Here is a 26,267-nt window from a genome sequence, read left to right on the forward strand (position 1 = left end):
TCTAAATTTCCTCATATATGGAGTAAGTGACCTCTTGTTTTGCTTGTTGATGTGTAAATAAAAGATGAACTTCTACAGTATTTTAAAAGTATACCAGTCACTTGTTAATAAATTTAGTGCTGCCTTGGGACACATGTTCTTTGGTTGCCTTAGTTGATTTTAAAAAATATATTTCATTAACTTCTAAGATATTTTTGTATTTTGTCTCTCCACCTGCAGTGTTCACTTCTTGAAGGTAGAGGTTGTATTTTGTGAAAAGTCCTTGGTCTACTGTAATGGATAATACTGTGCTATACCATTGGAACTTGATATAAATTGCTTTCTTTTGATTGGAACTATGAATTGGTTTGATTTGAATAATGAGTTCCAATTGACAGATGATTCCAAAATAGATTCTATTATTCCCCGAATTGAGAATGGTAAACTGAGCTGATAAACATTTAAAAATAGAGAATATGGAGAATCAGGGAGGAACATGAAAGCCTCTTTCCTTTGTCCCTTTGATCTTTCTAACTCTGCCTTTCCATGTGATGCCAGAGAGCTGTTTCCACAATTTGTGATTCTTTGAAGCACTATAAGTTTTCAAATACTTGGGCTGGTCCTTTGCGGTGTCATTTACTATGAGAGCTCAAGGGGTAGCTTGGGGCCATATTTATGAGAGAGAAAAAACGTTCAGGCTTGAAAACACTGTGACTTTGAGTTATATTCCAGTATGTGTGTGTTTCTATCTGTCTGTAGGGAAGTTACATTTAGATTTTTTTTTTTTACAGTTACGATTAGTGGAATCTCATGGACCACTGTATTCCCACAGTGGGCAAGGCAACACCTGCTCCATTAGGCGTTCCAGTGGTGTGCTGTTTCTAGTACGAGAGAAAAAGAACTGAACTCCGAACTCTGCATCTTTGTCCACATCACATTTACCCCTCCTTTCCATTCTCACTGCCACCCTCTTATTTCAGGCCCTCCTTCTCTCTCACTTGGAGTTGGAAACCTTCTTGGGCTTTCTGTCTCTTATTTTTCCTCTGCTCTAAAGCACCCCACCCAGCTTTGGACAGAGCAGCTGCCTTCCTGAAGACCTCCAGGCACAACTGCCCGTGAATAATCCCAGACCCTGTGCCGTCCAGCGCCTGGCTGCCTCACCTCCCAGCAGACATTTGACAAAATTACGTGATTTCCATACTCACTAAGTGTGCTCTCCACTCCTTTTTTCCACTTTGAGCCTCTGCCCCTACTGACTTCAGTATCTAATTGTCTCACCCACCCCATTCTCAAATCTCTGCTCCCATGTGAGTCTCTCCAAGACTCACCTGAAAAACCACCCCATCAGAATTGATTCTTCTGCTGAGCTGGGATTGTAGCTCTCTTACCTAATGCATCTATCACCTTCCACCTCTTATTTGTGTGTGTGTCTCAGACCTGCTGTGTGAGGGTATGAGCTCTATTGTGGTTCATTTTTCTTTTCCTCATTCTTGTAGAAGAGAGTTGGTAGTTCTCAATGGGATTGGACACCTACAGCCCTCATGTTCTCCCTTTATCTTTACCTGTCATTAAAGTAGGAAATTGGAGGTTAAGTTATGCAGGGAAAGGCTCAGTATTGTATGATCAGAGCAAGAGAAATTTTGTTGTGATTGACATGAACTTGATTTTTCTCCTTCCAACCTGGGCATAGGAATTCTGATTTTTTAAAAAACTTGATCAAGTTGCAAACGGTGAGGCTAGGTAGGTAATTTCTCAGTTAGAAGTAAACAAGGTTTTGGATGTGGTTACCAAAAGAGTGATGCTACAAAATCTATAAGAAAAATGACCACTTGCCACATACTTTGTGTTTTCTTCCCAGACTCTGTTTTGAATGTTCAGATTTCAGCTGAAGGGATTGATTTATTTTTCTGCACAAATTTTATATTTATCAACCAAGACAAATTTGGGGGCAGTAAAATGTATATCAATTTTAAGTATAGATAAGAAGTCATTACTTATATAGCAAAACATCCTGTGTATGCTTTTAGGTCATTCTTTCTTAAATCGCATTTTCATCACGTTACTTTCTGATTTCAGAACATATTTCAGTTTGCTGTTGCTTCTCAAGTTAAGTCTAAAATCAAATGTCTGGATTTCTTGGCATGTCCTCATCTTTATTCATGTCTGTTGTTTCTCTTGCTCACAGGCTTCTGAGCAACATGCCAAAACTCGTAAAATATGTTAATTTTTACTTATTGATTTCTTATACATTGCTATTGTTGATCATTTTAACAAGCTGTGACCAGAATGTATTAGAAACAAGGAGACAGTATTTCTCATATAATGTCTGCAGTGTGTTTATATCTCAGACTGAGAAGAAGCCAAAAGGGCTTGAGAAGCATCTCTCTACTCTAAAATGCTCAGTAAGTGTTGGATGAAATAGAGGGAGACCCAGAAGGGAAAATGAGAGGTAAAGATTTCAAACATGCCCAGAAGGACTCAAAACTAATGCTGAGAGGGTGATCTTTGATAAACAACCAGGACCTACTATATAGCACAGGGAACTATGTCCAATTCCTTGTAATAACCTACACTGTGGAAAACATTCTGAAAAAGAATGCATATGTGTATGTATATGTATAACTGAATACTTTGCTGTACACCTGAAACTAACATTGTAAATCAACAACGCTTCAATAAAAGATGAAATTTTTTTAAAAGGAGGGTGATCTTTGGGAGAAGAGAAAAAGAAAGAGAAAGAAAAACTATTCCGCTGTAGCCACACCATAGAAGTAAGGGTGTGTCTCTACCTTGTGCAGAAGCAGCAAATATACATGCTCTTGGAAAGAGATGCAGGGGCCACTGTGATGCTAACTAGGACTTTCTTCTCAGTTTTTGGTTTACAAAGCCTTGGCCACAATGAAGTTCAGTTAATTTTCTCCCCCAGGAGAAAGGCATTATTTTCTATTTTTTTGCTTTGAGAAAACGAATGCTCAAACTGGCTGCCAGAAAATGATGGCGTTCTTACTCAGACCTCTGACTCCAAAGTTCCTTTTATTTCATTGCACAGGGGTGAGTGGGACACCCTACAAGTTCAGTCCTATAAGTTGAGGTGGTAGATCTTCACTCTTCTGTCTCTGTCTATCTGTCATTTTTATCATTATTATCATTATTATTCTTTTTGTATTGATCGTCTGTATAAATTAGTCCCTTTTCTTGTTGTGTGTTTGCTTTTATCAGCACAGCACTACAGACACACCCTGTAGGATCTCTCTTTTTTGCCTTCATAAATGCTCTTTCCTCTTCCTGAAATGTCCCTCGTGCCATCTGACCATCTGACACACGCGTACATGCATGGACATACACTCACACATACACACGCGTTACCTACCCAACAAACTACTCTCCATCACTTTAATTGGTGCGCTCCTTTCCAAAGACTGCACAGGTCTTCCAGACAGAGTTACTCTTTCTCCTTTGTAGTAGATCTGTAATTTGCATACCTTAATTTTAGCATATGTCATCACCACACTTAGGTTGCTAGGTTTAGCAAATAAAAATTTGAATTTCAAACTGGGGCCTCTCTCAGTGGTAGGAGGCATGCCTAGCATGCATGAGGCCCTGGGTTCAATCCCCAAACAAACAAATCTAATTACTCCCCAAAATTTTTAAAAATAAAAAATTTAAATGTGTATTTTTTTTTAAATTGAATTTCAGGTAAATGATATTTTTTTTAGTGTAAATACACCCCGTGCACTATTCAGAGCATGCTTATCCTAAAAAAATTATTTATCGTTCATCAAAAATGGGACATCTTGTATTTTGTCTGGTAACCCTAACTACTGCAATGAGGTTTTTTTAGTGTTTCATCTTCCTGGTAGAGCCGTACCAAGTCTTTTTTCCTGGAATCCATAATGTCTAACACAGAGAATGGCTCATAGTAGGAAGTATTTTTTTTTAACAGTATCTATATTGTTACTCCAGCTTATTCCTTCCTTATGTAACATGTATTCCTCCATGTTTCTGTTGGATGAAATGAGGATACATTTTTGTGGAATTTGAAATTACATGGTAACATTTGTGTTTTGTGAAGGTACCTTTAGATTGTAGGTTAGAAATGGTTCAGAAAGTGGAGATGGTGGAATTAGGGCAACTGGATAGGAGTCTAAGGCAACAGGCCAGGTGAGTAATGGCAGTGCATGAACCGAGGACTTGACAGAGCCTTGAGATGGGGAAAAACCTGAAGAGAACGACTAGACATGATCACTGGATACAGATGCTAAACAAGGAGAAAGTAGATGATTCCAAAGTTTCTCGCTTGGGCAGTAGAGTTGATGGTGGTGCTATTAACTGGGAGAGAAATGTAAGATATAGATCAGATCAGGAGGAATGAGGATAACTGAGGAGGTCAGTTTGGGACAGGTTCAGTTTGATGTTCTGTGGCCAGGCAGGACATGAAAAATATTTAGCCACTGCTGCAGGATGGGCACGGACAATTTAAATGAGATACCAACCAATTGGAGTGGACAACAGCCTTCAACCATCTAGCATTGGTCCTGCTGGGTGAGAGTGCTTTCAACTCGGTAATGTCCAGTTCATAACTATGGACCTGGAACTCAAGAGAGAATTTGGATCCAAAGATTTCAGCATCTTTGACCAAGAGGTGATGTTGATGCTCTGGGAGTAAATTAAATCACCAGTAGAGTCTGAAGAAAAGGGTAAATGATAGATCCATAGAGAATATTGATACTTACAAGATGAGCAGAAGTAAAAATAGTCAAAAAGAAAAAGATGGAGTGGTTAGACTTTGTGTCTGGTGGGGATGATGGATTATCTTGCTTCCTCTTCAAACTGCACATTTTTTCCTGATAGACCAGTTGTTATGTGGGAAGTGAAGTTGTGGAAACCAAGGAACTTCTGTAAAATACGACGCATCACAGAGACTGGAGGCTTGACCTTTTGTGCTACAGTAAGACCACCCTTGGTTGGACCTTGGACCAGTTGGTTGACTAGGGTTACAGAATATCATTAGCCCTCCAGGAGGATCTGCTAGGACTGGAAACGGTGATGTCCAGACAGGGAGGAGAGCAGGCCTACCAGGCAGGGGCTCAGAGGTGATGGCCCCAGCGGCCCGGCCCCGGCCTGTGATGGAGAAGAAAGTGTCGGAGGAGGACGTTGCCAGTGGCGTGTCGCTGATCCTGTCCTTAGAGCACTTTCACTGCTGTTACAGCTCTCAAACTTGATAACAGGAGCAATTTGGAGCTGATGAGAAAGCATTTGCATTTGAATTGTGCCTTGTTCTGCTTCTGTTACCCAAGGAGCTCCTGAGGAAATGAAGACTGCCAGAGTCCATGTGGTCTTGGAGAGAACACCACGCTCAGGCTCAGAAACCCATGGGTCAGCAGGCCGCTGGGGGTTTTTTCCTTACAATCCCGAAAGGTTGCTTCATCACTTGTCTTGTTATTGCAAATTATCAGTGGTCCTTTGCTTCCTAGAGCAGCAAATCTAAATTTTTGCAGTTGATATCAAAATCCAGGCTACCTGCCTTCTGTAACCCCCTCCCACCTCTATGGGTCCCAAATTATACACGCTTCACCGGGTCTGGGTCCCTGATTGCCACATGGACGCACCGTGCTGGTTCCTGCTGCCATAGCTCTACCTTCTTGCTTTTCCTCAAAATTCTGTCTAATTTCTCCTTTGCCTACCCAAGCTGTTTGGAGTCCATGAAACCTAAGTTCATATATTCCAGATTCTTTTCTTAGAAAAAAATTTAAAGCTGCTCTGCATACCCTGGTATTGACCCGGTAATCCCACTTACAGGACTATTTCTAACAGAAATACAGTGCCAATATAGAGCAATAGATCTACAAGGATACTTCTGCAACAAATTGGAGAAACCTGAATCCCCACCAGTAGGAAAATGGCTAAATAAATTATATCTCGGGCCACCAGGACTTTTATGGGAGGTTCCTGCCATCATGTCCTCATTCTGGGTGTGCTGAAGCCCGTCGCCTTTCTTTTCTACCCTTGTGTGGGGCTTTTCCGGTTGTTGTCATGGTGATCATCAACTGTCGTGGTGCGGGGGGGGGTGTCATTTAGCAGCTGACACATTACTGAGCATATATTGAGGCTCGAGGTCCATTTTAAGTCAAATCTTCTGCCATCTTGGGCTTCACAGTTTCTACCCAGTTCTTGCTTCTTCTCATTGCAGTTGCCTCCTGAGGCTTAGATAAGAGTAACCGGTTTCCATTTGAGGGAGGGGCGGGGATATGATCCTGGAGGCAACAGCCTTGGTAACAAAAAGGAAAGCTGCTTTTAATCAGAATGGCTGCAATCTGGTGGACCCAGTATTCACGCAAGAAACCGTCTCCTAGTAGATTCTGCTCAGCCATAAAGAGGAAGCAGGGGTGGGGGGAGAGGCAGGGCAGGCTTAGTTCCTGAAGAACTCAAAGATATTGTTATGTATTTCCCTTGAGGAGGAACCAGAACCCTGCCCCAGGGCTACACTATTGTTCCTTCTTTCTTTCTGCATCCCCTCCCTTCCCTAATTAGCAACTGTTTGAATCTGTCCTTTGGAACTTGGGGAAGGTCAAGGAGGCTGAATGAAGCTTATTTCCTACAAACAAGAAACAGAGGACATAGAGGGAGAGACCCCATGTGGTCCTGCTCGGTATCCAAGGTAGAGTCCAGTTGTTAATACAACAACAGTGTCCTCTGTATGGGCCTAAGCAGTTCTGACCCTGATTAGTACACAATTACTAGATGACTTGCAAAGCCTAGTGAAAGAGATCTTAGCTCTGAGCAGCTGAATTGCTCACCCATTTGTAACCAGCTCAACATAAGCCTAAGGGTGTGCACAAGCAGTGGAAGAGTATGGACATAGCACACACTACGGTCAATAGCAGGGGGAGTTGATGGGGCCAGGCAGGGGCTGCTCTGCTTGAACACTGCTCTTGTTTGAATTGTTCTAATAGGCAAGTATTACTTTTGCAGTTAAAATGACTGAAATTTAAAACACTGAGTCTTTAGTCCAGTGACTAGCGCATAACACAGAGCTCAAAGTTTGTAACTATGGTACTCACTATGACTGTTTCAAGTCTAGACACCACATCTCTCCCCTCCTTTGAACTATGGAAACACTGGTGTATACAGTTGTTATTGTTGTTGTTGTTGAAGTCTAGTCAGTTTACAATGCTGTGTCAGTTTCTGGTGCACAGCATCATGTTTCAGTCATACATACACATCCATATATTTCTTTTCATATTCTTTTTTATTACTACAAGATACTGAATATAGCTCCCTGTGCTATACAGTAGAAATTTGCTGTTTTATCTATTCTATATATAATACTATCTGCAAATCTCAAATTCCCAATTTATCCCTTCCCATCCCCTCCCCACCCAGTAACCATAAGTCTGTTTTCTATGTCTGTGAGTCTGTTTCTGTTTTGTAAATAAGTTCATTTGTGTCTTTTTTTCTTTTAGATTCCACATATAAATGATATCGTATGGTATTTTTCTTTCTTTTTCTGGTTTACTTCACTTAGAATGACAATCTCCAGGTCCATCCATGTTGCTGCAAATGGCATTATTTCATTCTTTTTTATGGCTGAGTAGTATTCCATTGTGTATATATTTATACATATATCACAACTTCTTTATGCAGCCATCTGTTGATGGACTTTTAGGTTGTTTCCATGTCACTTTATTTATAATACACTTAATAGCATGGGCAAGGTTTCATTCACCATGGCCTTACTTGCAAGGAAGTTTTGTTTAGTTCTAAGAATATAATATGTTTTAAGGCAGAGTCACATATAAAATGTGCTCAACTTAGTTCATCAGAATTATCAGAAAATTTAATTGCAAGCAAAATGTTGACAAATAATTGCAATCAGTTTTTCAAAGTGAATAAGCCTTTATGAGCCAGGGTTCTTGATTTATATTTGGTGGTGATCATTGAGTGGTTCATTCATTTGACAGGTATCTGTTGAGAGTCTGCTGTCTATCAGTCAACTCTGTCAGGTGCCAGGAAGACAACAGTGAACAGGGCAGGTAAGGAGTGTCTTGTTGTGGAATTTGTGTTCTATTGGGGGAGACACTCAAATAATCTTATATAGACATATATTTGCACATATGTACAAATAAATAGATCAAATAATCAGAGATTGTGATGGGAGTAGGAATTTAATGAGTGTGGGATTATGATCAAGAATGCCAGAGGGGGTACACTTATATAAGATCCAGGGTGGGCTCTGGGAGAGACCAGGAAGCCAGCAAGTAAGGAGAAGCTGTCTGTGAGGAGTAGGGGGCACAAGCTCCCAGGGAGGATGGACTGTGCCCTGTGGCCCAGGAAAATGGAGTATCCTGAGTGGGGTTAGTGGTACCAAGGTCAGGGCTTGGCCAATGACTGGACTGATTCCTAGTCTGATGGAGATGTTCTAAAATAATGGCATATGTTAATAATACCAGGCCACAGTCTTAGAAAGCTTCATGAAGTATATTTTAAACAGTGAATACCAGAGTGTCATATCCAAGGAAGCATATCTAAGTACACCATAAAATCTATTTCATTGTAAAATATTACCTGTTGATTATAAATAATATTTAAAGAGCTAATATGAATACAGAGAAACCAGTGGGTTTCTTACAAGATCAAAATTATCAGCCTCAACTAAATCCTGGTCCTTTTGTCTCCAGCTCTCTTCTCTGAGCTATACTGAAAGGAATCGAGTAACTGCTTTATTTTTATAAATGGCATTGCAGACTTACTTTATTTTTGAAGTTGCTTCAAGACCATGTGAGTCACTTGTCTTTTTATATTTTTTAAAAAAACTTCAAATTTTTAATAGCATTCTGTGTCAATTTACTCAGACCATCTGAATGTGTGTTTAAAATGTCTAACGTTGGACCATTTACGTGACCACGTCCTTTTTTTAGTAGTACATCCTAAAATGCAGACCCTTTGTATTTTTTGTAGGTTGTACAAAGGACTGTGTCTTTAATAAATATCCCCAAAGTTGAGTGTAGTTTGCTTAGCAGTCGTTTACTCACCAAACATGAGCACGTGTTGCATACAAAACATGTACAAAGAGAAAAATCAGATTTTAGAGCTGAAAGAAGTTTAAAGGATCATCCAGTCACCTCCCGGCTTAAGACGAGACCCCGAGGTTCAGGGAAGTCAAGTTATCACATCTGCCCAGTGTTACCCAGGGAGACGGTGGTAAAACCTGATGGTTTCTCCGAGGCAGGGCTGCCTGCTTTCCACCAACTTGGGGCCATCAGTGCCAGTTTTTCAAAGGGATGTGATGCGTCACAATCAAGGCTTATCCAGAAAATGTGCTCTAGAGGTTTTGGGGTTTTTTTTTTTTCTTTCAAATAATCACATTTTATTTTCAGTGGACTGCTAATTGGAATTTAAATGAACAAATGCATTTTAATCAGATTCTTTTTACCTAAATACACAGAAGACGGGAGAGGAGAAATTGGATTTAATAAAATCAGCTGAGATGTTGATTAGTCATGGGAAAAGCTGCCTCTTGACATTCAGGTGGCTACAACACCAGGATACTGTAGAGCGCATCGCTACAGAGTTTCAGGACCCTGGAGAGCTGATTTTGACTCTTAGTTGCCAACGTTTTAAAAAAGAAAGGACTCTCTTGCCTACAGTTCTCAGATATTAACTTGCCACAAGGTCTGTTGAGGCCACTTTGTTTTGTGACTTTATGTAAATTTTTGTTGTTGTTTCCAAGGCTACGAGGAAAAGGAAAACTCCAGGTGGAATCTGTCTGTTTTCAAGCCCAGAGTTCATGACAGCAGAATGAAAACATAAACAAGAGCATTACTATTTTGGTGTGATGGGCATCTTGCTTCTTGTTGAGTATTTTTCAAATGGGAAGACGTCCTGTGTGGGAGTCAGTCATGGTGTAAATGGTCTCTCTTTCTTCTTTCTGTCAATGGTTTATCAGAACAAAACAATCACAGATCAGTCCAGCAGACCATGGCCACTTGGAGCTCCTCAAGAGTGAAAGCTTTGTATAAGTTGCAGGTTGAACCTATATAAACTGTTAATCTTTTCCAGGTTTATAACTGTCTTCACTACACTGTTTAGTACATAAGGGATTCTATCTAAACTTTAACATAATGGTGGCTTGGGGGATATTTTCTTAGAATTTTTAAAATTGGATTTTTTTTTGAAAATTCTGGTTCAGATATGCACATGATAAATTATTTTAGTTAGTCACAAATTGGCATTTTTTTTGTTACATTGCCTTGGATGGAATAAACACTGTTCAAGATATTTTTAAATGCTTTTTTGGGGGAAGGGATTAATTAGTTTTTACTTATTTATTTTTACAGGAGGTACTGGGGATTGAACCCATGACCTCATGCATGCTAAGCATGCGCTCTACCACTTGAGCTATACCCTCCCCCTTGAAACGCTTTTATGTGATTTTTTTTTTTTTTTGGAACTGCTTTATTTTCTAAAACATGGTCTTCCAAGTGGCTACAACTCAAGGTCATTAAACCCTAACTCAGTGAGAATGGAGAAGGATTAGTTACTTTGTTTCATCAAGACAGCTTGTGGGAGATGTTACTGGAATTCCCCAGTGACTTTTGTTTATTTTCACCTCCCTTGTTATTTTTAATGTAGAGGATTTATGTAGGGAATTCAGGTTATTACTTTAAAATTGATCTTTAAAAGGAAAACCCAAACCACTGGGGGCTTAGTAACATATTTTCTTATAGAAAAAAAGAAAATGTTTCTATCAGATCCATGTGGTAGAAACCCTCTTTGCGTCTTTCTTTACACTTCGGTTTGTGGACTTGCCAAGTAAATCAACAGTTCAAATCATGGCTGTGGAACTATGGGATGATAGACACTGGCAGGAAAATTGCATTGAGAGTAAGTGTTTACCCCCAAGAAGCATAAAGTGTAAGATACACCATAGATAAACCATGTTGATGGACTCTAGACAAGTCATTTGACAGTGTTATGGGGACATTTTGGTCATGGTGTAAATAGAGATTTTTGATTGCCCACAGACTGGATGGGCTTAACAGATACCCTGAGTCTCACTGCAATTCTGAACTTTATCTCAATGGTACTTTTTGGACTTACTGTCTCATAATGCTGCTCTGTGGCTTGATACAAAGGCCTCGTGAATGTCACCAGCTATTCTTTGAACAAAGGAAAAGACAATGAACAGAAGAAGCAGTCCCAGTTTTGTCAGTGGAATGAATGGAGACTACAGTTTAAACATTTAAATGATGCATCATCATTTCTCCCTTAAATTATGCTGCTTCACGTGCTTCTGTCTCCAAAGCTGAACGGGGATACTTAGCGCCCGGGGAAGGAGGGGTGTGTCTGCTGCCTAGTTCATAAATTCCATCATTCTGCTTCTGTGTTTTAAAGCTGACTCTTATTATTGTTTTCAGAAAAGAAATAATTTTGAAATATGGGCTTTGTTAGAAAGAAATTGATTTTCTGAATTGTGTTAGATCCATTAACACATCAAGAACTAAGCTAAGGTCATAGAATTTTCTTCCTAGTAAAGAACTGATACCCCTTCTGTCATGAAGGCTGAGCTCCTCCAGTATGAAAGGACCCGTGATGCAGGGGAAGTCCACTGAGCCACCCCCCAAGTATCATTTCTGATAAAGAGAGAGCAGAAGATGCAGAACTCTGGAACACTGAGCTACCCAAAGGCGCTGCTGAAAGTTAACAGAAATTTGTTTAGTTTAGAAGTGACTGTTTTTCAATTTAATTTCCAAGTCTACACTGAGTTCCTTAACTAGTTCTGCCTCAGACTACATTTCCTCTGTGCCTCTAAGGATGAAAGTATTAAATTATAAACTCCTACCTCATTTTATAGTAATGCAATGTGGATTCAGAAAAGCCGCTCTATCTTCAGATTTCAGTTTTTTCCTTTGTAATATGGTCTCTGTGGAGGGGTGTGGGTGTGGGTGTGGACTGGGTGATCTCTGTGTACAGACACACCTTGGCGATATTGTAGGTCCAGACCACCACAATAAAGCAAATATCGTAACAAAGCAAGTCAAGTGAACTTTTTAGTTTTCCAGTGCATGTCAAAGTTGTTTGCACTATACTGTAGTCTATTAAGTGTGCAGTGGCATTATGTCTTAAAAAACAATGCATATACCTTAATTAAAAAATGCTTCATTGCTAAAAATGTGCCAAAACAGTTATAATACTAACATTAAAGATTACTGATCACGGATCATCATAACAAATATAATAATAATGAAAATGTTTGAAATATTGCAAGAATTACCAAAATGTGACACAAAGACATGAAGTGAGCAGATGCTGTTGGAAAAATGGCACTGACAGACTTGCTTGACCCAGGGTTGCCAGGAAGCTTCAATTTGTGAAAAATACAACGTCTGTGAAACATAATAATGTGAAATGCAATAAAACAAGGTATGCCTGCATTAAGTAGCTTGCACTGTCAGAACGCCATAGACTGGGTGAGTTTAACAGGATTTAGTTTTTTGCCATTTTGGAAGCTGGAAGTCATAAATTAAGGTCCCAGCATGATCAGTTTCAGGCCACCGCTCTTTTCCTGACTTGTCGATGGCTGGGTTCTTGCTTTGTCCTCATGTCGCCTTCCCTGGGTGCATGAGGATGGAGGAAGAGAGCAAGTTCTCTGCTGTATCTTCTTATAAGGGCACTAATCTTACTGGATCAGGGCCCCAGTCTTATGACCTTCTCTGATCTTACCTCCTTCGAGGCCTTGTCTCCAAATACAGCCACACTGGGAGTTAGGGCTTTAAAATCTGAATTTTGGGGGATATATTCAGTTCAGAACACCCTCAAACCTAAAATGTTGTTTTCAATACATACCATTATGTTAAATCAATCTCATATTTATTACCTAAGGTTGGCTATAAATAACATCACGTGTAAACTCAAAGCCACATTAAAAATGTTAAAACCTTGCCTCCCAGCTAATGCTAAGCGCTTATGTTTTATACTTTAGATTCTACTTTAGGTTTCATTATTGTATTTTTCAAATTTACAATTAGCAGAATCTAACTTAGAATGGCTTAAGAAAGGAGACTGTCACTGAGTCTAAACTCCTTCTGCTCACTGCATGACAGATGAGTTGTTGGGGCAAGGAATAGTGACTTTATTTAGAAAGCCTGCAGACCAAGAAGATGGTAGACTAGTGTCCCAAAGAATCATCTTGCCTGAATTGGAATTCAGGCTTCTTTTATACTAAAAGGGGAGGGAGCAAAGGCAAACAGTTCCTGGTTCCAGGCAGCCTCTGAGGGGAGGTGTTAATTTTTTCCTTCCTGCAATCACTCACCGGTGGGCCCGGCCAGGGCATTTCCCATAAGCTAAACAAAGGAATTTTAGCTTAATGCTCATTACCTAGGAGACAGGGTTCCCAGAGATGGGCCATTGTCTATAATTTAAGCTTATGGGCAACATCCATTTAGTGATTAACCTGTGGCAAAAGCAATAGAATACAATGTTTAAAGTAGAAGAAACCGATCCAATATGGAGTCAGATTTGTTCTTCCCTATTACAAGGACATATTGGGTGGCCAGGGATTGGTTCAGGGATAGCTCAAGAAGTACCTTCAGGATCCGAGGCTCTCCTTTGTAATGTGAGCTTTATTCTCTTCTCTTTCAATGGAAGTGTTTTCTCTGCCATTTCAGAGATGAAATCAAATAGTGCAAACTGACCTCGGAAACCCACCAGGCTACTGGAGGGCGGTCCTCAGGGAAAAAGAAAAGGTGGGCGTGGGGAATGACACTGCAAAGCTCCTTCATAGTCTGCCTAATAAAATGGCACAGGGTTTGATGATTATACAAAGTTCAAAGTAATAATGAAACTAATGTGTTGGTCTAATAACTGGAAGGCAGTAACTAATCAGAGGTAGCAACTGGTCTACCACCACAAATATGCATATTGAAAAATGCATATGGAAGGACAGATCAATTTGTCACTATAGTTTTATTGGAATTTTAAATTTGTTCTGATAAGTCACTTTTTCCTTGGAGTGATGACAGCATTTTGTCCAAAATATTTTTCAGTGTCTACTCTGCACAGAAAGTATAATACAGAAGCAAATTAATTACTTTTGGAGGGAGACAAAGTTCACTTACATATAATTTTACAAAATAGACGATATAAACTTTTTCATATTAATGAAGAGTTGCATTACTTGCCCCTAAAATGATTAAACCTTGACACAAGTGTTCAAATTTAGCTTCATTTTAAAGTAATAGAAAAAAAAGAATAAGATATTTATAAGCTAGGTGATACTTAGGTGCAGCAAGGTTTTTTGGAGAGAGATTCAAAATTCCTGGTTATAAAAAGCAAGCCGGATAAAATTCAAAAGGAATGCCAAAGCCATAAAATAAAATAGCCATTTAAAATATTTAATGAAGTGTGAACAAAGCTCTTGTGCTTTAAATGGTTGTCCCTTTCATTAATTTCTTCTCTAAAACCTGAACAATTAGGCTGGAGTGTTAAAATCATTCCAAAACTTAAATAGCACTTCTGGGAATGAGGTGTTTTGAAGGAAGTGTTATTGCATAAGGATTGCAAACATGAAAATAATTTTATCTCATTGCGGAAATCAAGGTGTGTTTTCTAGGTGGGATGAGTGACAAGAGAAGAAGGAAATTTTATTGTAATTACAGGCAGCAGCACCTTTAACAATATGCATGAGGGAAACTAGCTATGTAGGCTACTATTCTAGAAACTTCAGAGTTTTTTCTCATGGTAAACCAAAGTTGATAGGAAATCAAAATGCGTAAAACATCTCTACATTGCTTTTTGTAAAAGAATCTTTCTTTTGCAGTAAGTACTGTGCTGCTCGACTCCAAGAAATAAGTAAAATAGCTTGCTCTTCTTGGAAATTTCTAATGGTGAAATAATATTAAAATGTGTACAGGTTGAAAAAACATGCCTCTCATTCATGTTCAGAATTATGGGTGGAAAGAGGACAAATCCAGTGTGGAGTGGTCGCTGAGAAGGTTTAGAGGGGCTGCTGTCCGCAAGGAGTCCCTCGGTGTCTTGGTCTCCCTTTTCAACTTGGTATTTATACTCTGAATGTTCTTCTGCTATGCTATTTAGAGACAGTCACCTGCGCTGTTGGGAGTTTTAATATTTGTTTCTTAAATTTAGCATATTTACTGTGATTGGGGCTCCAGTGGTCCCACCGCTTGTCTGCTACCGTCAGATGCAGGTGGGGCAACCAAGGGACTCCAGCTTTCTGACTGGGCCACTTGCTTAGCAGGTCCTTTCTCGTGCCTTTTCCAGAGCAGTGGTCTTCTCCACTCTTCCTCCCTGTGCTCTTCTATTGTTCTTACGGCACACGCCCACCCCTACGCTCTGAGTTGGGGATCTATTTGTGATGTTTTTATGCCTGTCTCCGCGGTTAGGATGTGAACTCCGAGAGTGCAGGGGACTCGACGTCTTTGCCGCCCCCTCCCACGTACCCACCATCCCGCCTGGGAAATAGGCATTGCTCAGTATGTTTTTACTGAAGGGAAAGCGAAGTAAAGAAATCCGTATTTCCCCCTCGGTTTGAAAGTGCGCATTTATCACGTATCTGTATGGTGACAGATTTTAGTCTTTTTTTCCTTTTGGGTCTATTTGCTGCTTGTACTATTTTGTTTTAATCACTATAACTTTAAAATAAACTTTAATACTGAAAAAAAAAAAAGGAATGAAGTTCCTCATTCCTTTACTGTTTCAAATATATTCTGACTAGTTTAGTTTATTTAGTTTTCCAGGATGAGCTTTAGAATAATTCTGGCAGATTCCAGTAAGCCTCCCATTAGGCTTATTCGTAAATGAATCTACCTTTTTAAATATTGAGTCTTCTAATTCCAGAATTCCAGATCCAGCATTCTACTTCCTTCATATTTCATGTGTATTGAATTAGACGTCTAGTTTTTTGTTTGTTTTTAATATACATACTTCACAAGTCAAGTTAAGGTATTTCTGTGGTCTTTTTTCCCGTAATGAATCATTTTTACAGTATTTTTCTCTGACTGTAAGAATGATTTTAATTGTTTTTAATATACTATAACTGATCGCCTGCTCAAAATCTAATTTCAAGATGTAATTTCATTTTATTTTGGAGTGTTTTCAAGGTAAATAATCATGTCAAATGCCAGGAACTTTATTTCCCCCTTTTGAAGTTTTAGGTTTCTTATTTCCTTATTGAAATCCGCTGGGAAGGACTCCCAGAACCACCCTAGATAACAGTGGTGATGATCACGGCCATTGTTTTATCTTGACTTGAACTGGGCTGCTGCTGGTGTCACCAGTGTGCGTGGCCCTGGCTGTTAGTGGTGAGATAATCACATAGACTTAGAGATTCAGGCAGAAATATGGTTACAATATGTATATCTTTTGTTATATAAATTGTATGTTCTGCACTACCTTTGTTAAGTTTTCCTAGTAAGATTCTGTTCTTCTATAAAATAAATTGGCAAGAATCCCAACCCTCTTGGAAGGCTTTAGTCATGTAGAAACATTTTGACAGCCTGAAACAATCTGAATCCAGCATTTTGAGAAAAAGAAGTGTCGTTCTTTGGCAACCTAGAATTTTTCCACTTTCATTAATATACTTTATTGTGCCTTTTTCAACTTCATGTTAGTAAAACATTGTTATTTACTAATGTAGCATGAAGTGGGAAGGGCTGCCAGAATTTCCCACTGGCCTCACCATGGTTGTTTGTCCTTAGTGGGATAAGATGATATTGGTGGAGTATTTCTTTTTAAAAATTATTTATACATTTACTTTTATGTTTATTTTTAAATGGGGGTCCTGGGGATTGAACTCAGGATCTCGTGCATGTTAAGCATGTGCTCTGCCACTGAGCTATGCCCTCCCCCCTTGGTGGACTATTTCTGTCTTTCATAGTTGTTTCTTCCAGTCTTCCTCTTTCATAATTGGTGTTGTGATGTTAAAAAAAATACTTCTTCCACTACCTGTGTTGCTTTCCTGCTGTAAAGGAGGACAGATGAAAACCAGCTTTCAGCATCTCGTTACAATTTAGATTGAAAAACTCTATCTGGCAGACAATTCTCAAATTTCAGATATTAAGTCACTGTTCACTATTTTTTAGCATCTATAAACATTTCTGAAACTAATTTGTTCTTCTTATTCATTTCAATCAGTTTCTGAGAACTGGGGCAGGAGGTAAACAGGGAGCAATGTGAGCTTACACTTTTACCCTATCTTCATCTTGGATACAGATATGGCTTCTTATAAGTCAAGAGACTAAAAAAGTCCTGCTTCCTAAATCAAGCAAAATAAAAAAAAAATTCTTAGGATGTAATTTAAAGTAATAATCCAAACTTTCTGCTTTAAGTCATTTATTTTGCATTGTTTGAGCTCAAGCTACAGAAAATTTTCAAGTTGCAAAATTGAATTAATCAAGTGTACCTGGGAGACATTAATAACATGAGGTAAATATAGTTTGGAAAACGGATGCTTCATAAGTTCATTGCTCCTAAGATTTGGTAGAATGGTTTCTACTACTTTTTTTTTTTTTCAGCCTCTCATCTTTGCAAGTCTTCTTGTCTTCATCCTAGAGTCACACTTAAAGTCCGCCCAACCAAATAACCCCTTCTGCAAGCAAACAAACAAGCCTCCCCCAGTGCATCCTCTGCCCTTACAATGCTGCTCCATCTTCTCCTTCCTCCTCACTACCAGCCTCACCAAAGGAAGGGGCTCCTTCGAAAGCTGCAGGGGTTTCACTGCTGCCATTGCCAATACACCAAAACCTGCCCTCTTTGGCCACAGACAATATCCAGGTGGCAAATTCAGTTGTTTTGCTTTTCCGTTTTCAAACTGCTTGCTCCTCTTTGAGCATTTGACACTGTTGATACTTCTCTCCTTTATGAACTTCTCTCCTCTCTTTACATTTAATGATAGATGCTAATCCACCCGGATCCTCTTCATTAACCCTTCCTTCAAGGACTTCTTCCATCAACTCTCCTCCACCCATTTCTTCAGTGATTTTCAACCACCACCACGATGCACATCCATGCAGACATGCGTAGAGAGACATGTCATGTTGTGCATTCTGTTGACTCAGTATTGCTGTCTGTATATTCTTCAGTCATAAGAAACGTCAAACACCCCAACAGAACTCAAATACTCTGCTTAAAGTCATCAATTCCGTGCTCTTTCTGAAGCCATTAATCTCAGACTCAGCCTAAAGGCAGAACCTCAGTGTCCTTCACTGACCACAGAAGACCGTTGATGGTCTGCCTCTGTGCTTCGTCCCCAGGCCTTTGGTCAGCCCAGCCTGTCTGCACACCCTTGCTGTGCTCCCATCTTAAATATCATGCTTTCTTGCGTCTTTCTACATTTCACTTTGTGTTTCTCCTGTCCTGAGGTGCATTTTCCATTCTTCTGTATCTGGAAAAGCACCAATCAGACATCGGAACACAGTTCAGATACAGTCTCATCCTCATAATAACCATTCATTTCTCTGCGTTCCATAGTCCTTGGTTCATGTGAACCAATTCTATTAGTATTTATTGTTGTTTATGCCTGTTTCTCCCTCCTCCTCCCCCAGGCACTAGAATGTATTCTTGAGGGTAGGAGTAATATGTTATTGTATTACATAAGCAAAACATTTTGCTAAATAGTGAGTTCTATTCAGGACATAAAAACAGGCAAGTGTTCATTCTCATGAGTGGAAATAGTCTAAAGCTTTGACTAATCTAACATTCATTCCTATCATATATTTGGATACCAACTCTAGACATGGTTGTCTACACCAGTATAAATAGTTTTTGAGGGCTGCATTGTAATAAATTTGTATTTCTTGAGAATTCCAGACTGTCAGTTACCAGGAACATCTCTCTGGTATTTGGGGAGTAAAAAGATCTTATTCTGCCCAAAATCTGGTGCAGAAAATTCTACAGAGTAAGTGAATGGATGATGAAGACATGGAAGTTCTCAAAAGACTTGCTCATTTTCTCATTGTCATACCCCTATGATGTAAGCTGCCCAAATGATTTTTTTTTTAACATTAAAAGTTAAAACTAAAGACATAGTAGGGGAGAAATTTGCTCAGATTCGCAGCAGGAGATGCCAGGACTCGAAATGATGCCATTCTCTGCCCTTCAGCGTCCATCTTGCTGCTTCACATAGTTTCGCTTATAACTTGTAAACTTCCCTACAAAGGCAGTAGGTTAAGAACACAGAAAATGTTCAAGAAATGTGAATTATCAGGACTTTTTAAAAAGCTGCTTGGACTCTGTACTGAGAGAAGCTGGTGCTCAGACTCCAGCTGGAAGAAAAAATTATGTTATTAGCAAAAAGCAGTTCTGAAACATACAGAATGTGAAAGAGGACGTAGCCCCTCTGGAATCCATTGCAGCCAGACTTGGCAGTAATACCGTCAACGTCTGGGAAGAGAATTTTTAAAAAATAGATTGAAAATAGCATCCTAAAGATAAGACGTTTAAAAATACCTCCGTGGGCCTGGTGAGAACAAAAGACCAAAGATGCACAGAAGGTGCGAGGGGAGTGGGCAGTGATGGAGTCGGATTTCACTGAGCAGAGGTGAAAAGCTTATGCATTGGGAAACGAGATCACTAGTGATGCCCGAGGACCCCCCTCCTCGGCCCTCCCCAGGGCTGTGTGAACAGGTAACCCGGGGCAGAATCAGGCAGGATGCGATGAAAATAGGATTGGGCAGCATAAGAGTGGTCAGCCAATGAGGAAGTTGAAAGTCAAGAACACAGGCTCACATGGACGTCACCTGCAGGCTGTTTACCCTTTCATCCAATGAAAGAAGATCAGCGACATCCACATCAGAAATCCCATCAAGGAGGGACAACCCCGGGAGTCATTGTCCCTGCTCGGAGCAGAGCCTGCGAGCCCAGGCTGCTGGAGTCCTCACCCCCATCCTCGGGGTCACAGGTGCGCTTTCTAGCCTCTAATGAGGCGTCTGCTTTTATGTGGTTTCCACGGCAGTCAGCCCACCGGGTGGGCAGATCATAAGCGACTTATCACGACTCAGGGACTGAGGTTGGGGCAGAAATGAGGGAGGACTCAAAAATAGCTAGGAAGGTGATGAAGGGGGTGACGATGTGGTGGGTCGGGGGTGTGGGAAACCATGCATCACCACCCGGATGTGCTCAGTGATCTCACTGTCAGACCCGCGGTGCAGCTCTGCTTGTCTCAGTTCTCCTGTTTCTGCAACGCTCAGCCCCCTTACCTAGACCTTCCCTTCTTGAAACTGTCTCCCATCCTGTCTCCTCCGGCATCAAATCGTAAGTTACGTGAAGGCAGTGGTCATAGCTCTCATGCTCAGAGCACTTTCCAGAACGCCCGCCTGCTTGCTTGAGTGGACGCACAGATGGATAATGAACGGAGGAGTTCAGCCGCCTTGCTGACCGATCCCTTCTATGTCCTCTGACTACTGGGTTTAAACTTACTAAAATGATGAGGTATGCCTTTTTGCTTGTGGCTATAAATGTATCTGTGTGTGTCGTGAGAATTCATCGAGGCTCTCTGTGTAAATTATCCCTGCTCTCCAACTGGATCCCAAGTGTGTGCCTCTCACACAAGCGGTCGAACTCCAGCTCGACACCTCAGCTTCCCGTGGACAGCCTTGTACTCTGAGTGAACTGTCCGCAGTAGTGGTTCTCTTTCTCCAGTTTGATTTTAAGTGATGTGAAGAATAGGGCCCCCCTCCTCCTCCTTTTCTCTACCCCTCAGGGACGGGTTCTGAGCTCATCAGTGAGTTTTGCTGATTAATCAATAGCTAGGAGACAGTTTATGCTTCCAGCTTTTCAAAAAGTCATTTGCCTTTTGAGAAAATGTAGTTTTCTTTTCCTCAAATTCAAGGAAGTAAGTAGGCAAGGACAATCATCAGGTGCAGAAAAGCCGGTGGGCTTCCATCTGCGTGAAAACCTGGTGTGCAGTGCAGCCACCTTCATGAATTAGCTACATCTTCTGGATAACTTCCTGTCGCTTCTCCATCAGCACCTCCTGCTTCACCCTGCACGTTTATGTTACAGAGACGGTTTCTCTCCTAAGACCTCATGAACCAGCCTCTGCCAGCTCCAGACTTTTCTTCTGCTGCTTCCTCACCTCTCCCGGCCTTCACGGAGTTGAAGGGAGGTTACGCCTCGCTCTGGATTAGACTTTGGCTTAAGGGAATGGAGTGGCTGGTTTGATCTTCTCCCCAGACCCCTCAGACTTTCTCCACATCATCCCTAAGGCTGTTTCACTTTCTTATCTTTCTTATGTTCACTGAAGTAGCACTTTTAATTTCTGTCAAGAACTTTCCCATTGCATTCACAACTTGGCTACACGAAATGAGCAAATACTGTTGGGAAAAAATGGCGCCAACAGGCTTGCTCAACACGGGGTGGCCACGAAACTTCAATTTGTAAAAAATGCAATTTCTGCAAAGCACAGTAAAGTGAAGTGCAGTGAAAGGAGGCCTGCCTGTTTACTGGTCTAGAGGAGCAGCGCTTCAGGGTGAGACTGGAGAGAAACACACAGCGAGGTTATGATAAGTCTCTGTGGGGCTGGTAAGGAGTCTGGATTGTGTTTGGAATGGGACGTGAGGCCCTCTGAGAATTTTGATACAAGGGAGTCACATGCTCCAAATTTTGTCTAAGAAAAGATTGCTCTGTTAAAGTTTGGTATTATGGGCCAAAACAGTAAGTTAGAAGTGTTAGGTTGAATTGTATGTTGTGAGCATACTGTTTTTGAAAGCACACCCACCCTCCACCCATTATTTGGTCTTAGCTCATGTTTTGCAAAGGCAGCCCTGGGTTGGCAATCAGGACACCTGTGTTTCAGTCAGACCTCCCTCCGTGCCTACGTAGGTGACATTGCACGAGCCACTGTAGTTCTCCGTTCCTAAAACATCACTAAGGTGGATTTTATCCGAATCTCTCTTTTTTAAAAAAATTTTTTATTGAAGTGTAGTTGATTTATAATGTTAGTTTCAGATGTACACCAAAGTGACTCAGTTATACAGTACATACATATATATTTTTTTCTTTTCAGATTCTTTTCTGTTATGTTATTACCAGAAATTGAATATAGTTCTCTGTGCTGTACAGTAGGGCCTTGTTGTCTATCTGTTGTGTATATAGTCATGTGTGTCTGTTAACCCTCAATCCCTAATTTATCCTAATCACTCTTCAAATCACTGAAATGTATAAATCTGTTCACATTGTGGTGTGCCCGTAACATTCATATACTGGACCAAGCAGGTCTGTGTGGAGAGTGTCCAGCAGATAATCCCAGTGTTATAATGCCGATGTGGAGACAGCTAATACATCCTCGAAGACTGGCCTTTGCCTGAGAAAAGTACCAATGCAGTGAATAAAAACTATCCCATGCTAAGCATAGCATTTATAAGTACAGTATTTAGAATACTTTTATGTTAATTTTGATTATTCTAACTTAATTTTTTTTTATTCACCCACTATTTATTGAATGTCCAGTGTGTGTGTGAACTGTGCTAAACCCCTCGGCTTTATGGGTAGCCCGGGACGGAACAGTGAGCCTGACAAGTGCCTGGAGTAACAGGAAGGCAGACCTGGGAACAGATTATGACAATATAATGGGATTGTTATGTAAAATTGTGGGCTGGGAACCTAGAGGCTCCAGAAGAGAGGGAAGCAGTTTGCCTAAGGAGAGAGCAGTGACGCCATTTTTACTCTTGCCTCAAATTCTCCTTCCTTTCCAATGTTAGATGCAGTAAGGCCCAGCCCCAGCACTATTATTTGATAACAGCAATATTAAAGTATAATTTACACGGTATAAATTCAGCAAGCTCAAGCATACAGTTCAATGGGTTTTAGTGTATTCACAGAATCATGCAACCATCACCACTTTATAATTGCACAATATTTCATCACCCAAAAAGAGAAACCCACATGAACCGTCACTTCCTGTATATCCACACACCCAACCCCTGGCGACCACTTATATATTCCTGTCTCTATAGGTTTGCTGAATGCGGACATGTCATATAAATGGAGTAACAGAATGTGTGGTCTTTTGTGACTGCCTTCTTTCACTTAGCGTAATTTTTCAAAGTTCATCCACATTGTCACATGGAACAGACATCAGTACTTCATCCATTTTTATGGCTAGATAATATTCCATTGTATGGATATACTCCTTTTGTTTAGCCATTCATCAGTTGATAGAAATTTGGGTTGTTTCCACTTTTCGGCTATTACAAATAACACTGCTATGAACATTCACATAGAAGTTTTTGTGTGAGCATATATTTTCAATTCTCATAGCCATGAAAATAGTAGCATAATAATGAGGTTATATGATAACCTTATGTTTAGTGTTTTGCAGATGAGCAAACTGATTTCTAAAATGTTTGCACCATTTTCCCACAGGCAATGAATGCAGTTTCTGATTTCTCCATATTCTTGCCTTATTATTGTTCATCTTTTTTATTTTATGTATCCTACTGGGTATGAAGTGTCATATCTTTGTGGTTTTGATGGGCAGACCTCTAATGAATAATTAAATTAAGTTTCATTCACTTAATAGCCTTTGTGTATCTTCTTTGGAAAAATGTCTAATCAAATTATCTGCCCATTTTTAAATTGGGTTATTTCTCTTTTTGTTGTCATTGAGCCAGATTTTTTATGGCTAAAGTACAGAAATACAATTGATTTTGTGTACTTGATATAGTATCCTGCCCCCTTGCTCAGCTCATTTATTAGTTCTAAGTTTTTTATGGCTTCCTTAGAATTTTCTGTGTAGGAGATCATGTCATCTGCAGATAGAAACAGTTTCACATATTTCTATCCTTTCTGGATATCTTTTATTTATTTTTCTGGCCTAATTGCCCAGACCAGATTCTCTAGTACAGTTTTGAACAAATATGATAAGAGCAGACATCCTGGTCTTATTCGTATCTTGAGAAAAGAGCTCAGTCTTCCTCCTTTAAAGTGTGGTATTAGCTGTGAGTTTTTCATAGATGGCATTTATCAGATTGAGAACGTTATCTTCTATTTCTAATTTACTGAGTGTTTTTTTATGATGAAAGGTTTTGAATTTTGTCAGCTACTGTATCTGCATCTTTTTGGATGATCTTTGCCCTTTTATTCTATTCATATGGTATTTTATATTAATTGACTTCCAGAGGTTAAACCTACCTTACCTTCTTGTGATGTTACATACACTTGGTGGTGGTATATAATCTTTTTTATATATTGCTTGGACTCACTTCATTAGTAATTTGTTGATGAGTTTTGTATATATATTCATAAGGGATATTGGTCTGTAATTTCCTCTTTGGGTCCTGTCTGCTCTTGGTGTCAGGGAAGTATTGTTTTTCTCCTATTTCATTTATTTCTACTCTTGTTTTTATTATTTCCTTCATTCTGTTTGCTTTCAGATTAGTTTGCTCTTCTTTTTCCAGTTAAGAAGCGAGCTCCTAAGCTCCAGATTTTCATGGATACTTTGGCTCCGGAGCAGCTGGTTTTGAAAGCTGCTGTGAAGCTGGGAGGAGAGGAATGGGAATAGGGCAAGTGAAAATGATGTAAAGCTTACTGCTCTTACTGAGATTCAGCCCTTTTTCTTGAATAAACGCTCCTTGGATTGTTGAAAGCTGTGTTCATTTTCAGAGCTCTGAAAAAACTTGATTTTGGCAAGTTTTGCCAGTGTCCTCATTGCATGAAGGGTAGGATTTGGGGAGGTCCCAACTCACCCATTCTGGAAATGATTCTCTCTGCAGTGTTGTTTTAACCATATTTGAAAGACAGAGAATGATCCACAAAACTTTGGAGCGGCGTTAGTTGTATATTTATGTGAACACAAAGTAGATGATGACAAGATGTGGATGATAATTAAAATCCTCTTCAAATGCCTATTGTGGGGACAATAAAACATCAGTGACATGGAACCCTGACATTTGTCATGCAATGGGAGTCCTGATTATTTTTGCTTTAATGAGTAAATGCTAATGTGCTCATGGACTTAAGTAAAATATTTAACTTTAGTAACAGAGCTGAGTCCATTAAATCTTTAAAAATTACTTTTTGGGGAAAGTGCATATGCCAACACATGATTTAGGGTGTAGCCACAGTAACCTGTATTCTAGACATGGGCAGTGATACAATGCATTCACCATGACTGTTGCTGGGATGGGGTGGGTGCTGTCTCCTTTTGTTAGTGTTGATCACTCATTCTTATGTTAATATTCAAATATTTTGATTAAATTATTAACACCTAATTTCATGCTAATGGGATCACATTAAGGCTAGGATGTGTTTCCAGTCAGAGCAGTAGGGGTGGCAATATTTGCTTTTTGTAATTAGGTAAGGCACTGTGGCCATTACAGTGGCCTACTAAAGTGCACTTGGCTTCTTGAGATGACCCGCAGTGCCTCTCTAGGTGCGAGTCCTTCCATCTTTCCAATCGTGTGTGAAAAAGCCAGAAGAGGCATGGCCTGAGGTAGATTTTAACCAGAACACTCTGGCTGCTGTTCTGAGCATGGCCATAGGGGTGCACTGATGGGAGCAGAGACATCACTGGGGGCTATCACAGTAACATCTGTGAGAAGCAGTGATTTTAATAAGGCTGGTAGAAGCCGAAGTTTTAAAAATCTGTTGGATTCTGAATATATTTTGCAAGTACAGCTGAATGGATTTCCTTACAGGTTAAATATAGAACATGAGGGGAAAAAAAGAGTCAAAAATGGCTATGGTTTTTTTTGTTTTTGTTTTTGTTTTTGTTTTGTTTTTGCCTGAACAAAGATAAAAATTAGGTTTTTGAGTTTTCATTTACTGAGATAGGGAAGACTTTTAAAGGGACAGATTTTGTGTTTTGTAGGGGGAAGCTGGAATATCAAAAACTTGATGTTAGACGCGTAAAATCTGAGATATGCCTGTTAGACCTCATAGGTGGAGAAGTAGACTAGGCAGTCACTTACATAGATCTAGAGTTTAAGGGGACGTTGGACCTGGAGGTGTATTTTGAGAGCTACCAGTGTACAGATGGCATTTAGAGGATGAGAACCATGGTAGAAAAGAGCAGGATCCCAGGTGTGAGCCTTAGGGCACTCCATCAGTTAGAAGCTGGAAATAGGAGGAAAAAACACAGAGAATATAGCATCCTGGAAGCCAAGTGAAAGGTAGCTCAAGGAAGAGAGTGAGCAGATAAGGACCGGAAATTGACCATTTGGTTTAGTAATTTAGAGATCATTACTCAATTAGGCAGATAATCCCCCAGTGAAGAATAGATCATTTCAGCAAGAATTCTGCTCTGTATTCCTGAATGCTGCTAAATGATTTAA

General features: G+C 40.0%; 1 protein-coding gene across 49 annotated transcripts in view; it reads left to right on the forward strand.

Moving 5' to 3' along the window:
* RIMS1 (regulating synaptic membrane exocytosis 1) overlaps positions 1 to 26,267 on the forward strand; it is a 450,375-nt gene that overhangs the window by 93,082 nt on the left and 331,026 nt on the right. For 46 of the 49 annotated variants that reach the window (XM_064486964.1, XM_064486968.1, XM_064486969.1 and 43 more), the window contains one exon: positions 7,941 to 8,012. The exons of the other annotated variants lie outside the window; for them this stretch is intronic. In XM_064486964.1, coding sequence (XP_064343034.1) covers positions 7,941 to 8,012 — 72 coding nt within the window. The remainder of the gene's footprint in view (positions 1 to 7,940; positions 8,013 to 26,267) is intronic. 49 annotated transcript variants of the gene reach the window in all.

The sequence above is a fragment of the Camelus dromedarius genome, chromosome 6, assembly GCF_036321535.1.
Source record: "Camelus dromedarius isolate mCamDro1 chromosome 6, mCamDro1.pat, whole genome shotgun sequence".
Classification (NCBI taxonomy): domain Eukaryota; kingdom Metazoa; phylum Chordata; class Mammalia; order Artiodactyla; family Camelidae; genus Camelus; species Camelus dromedarius.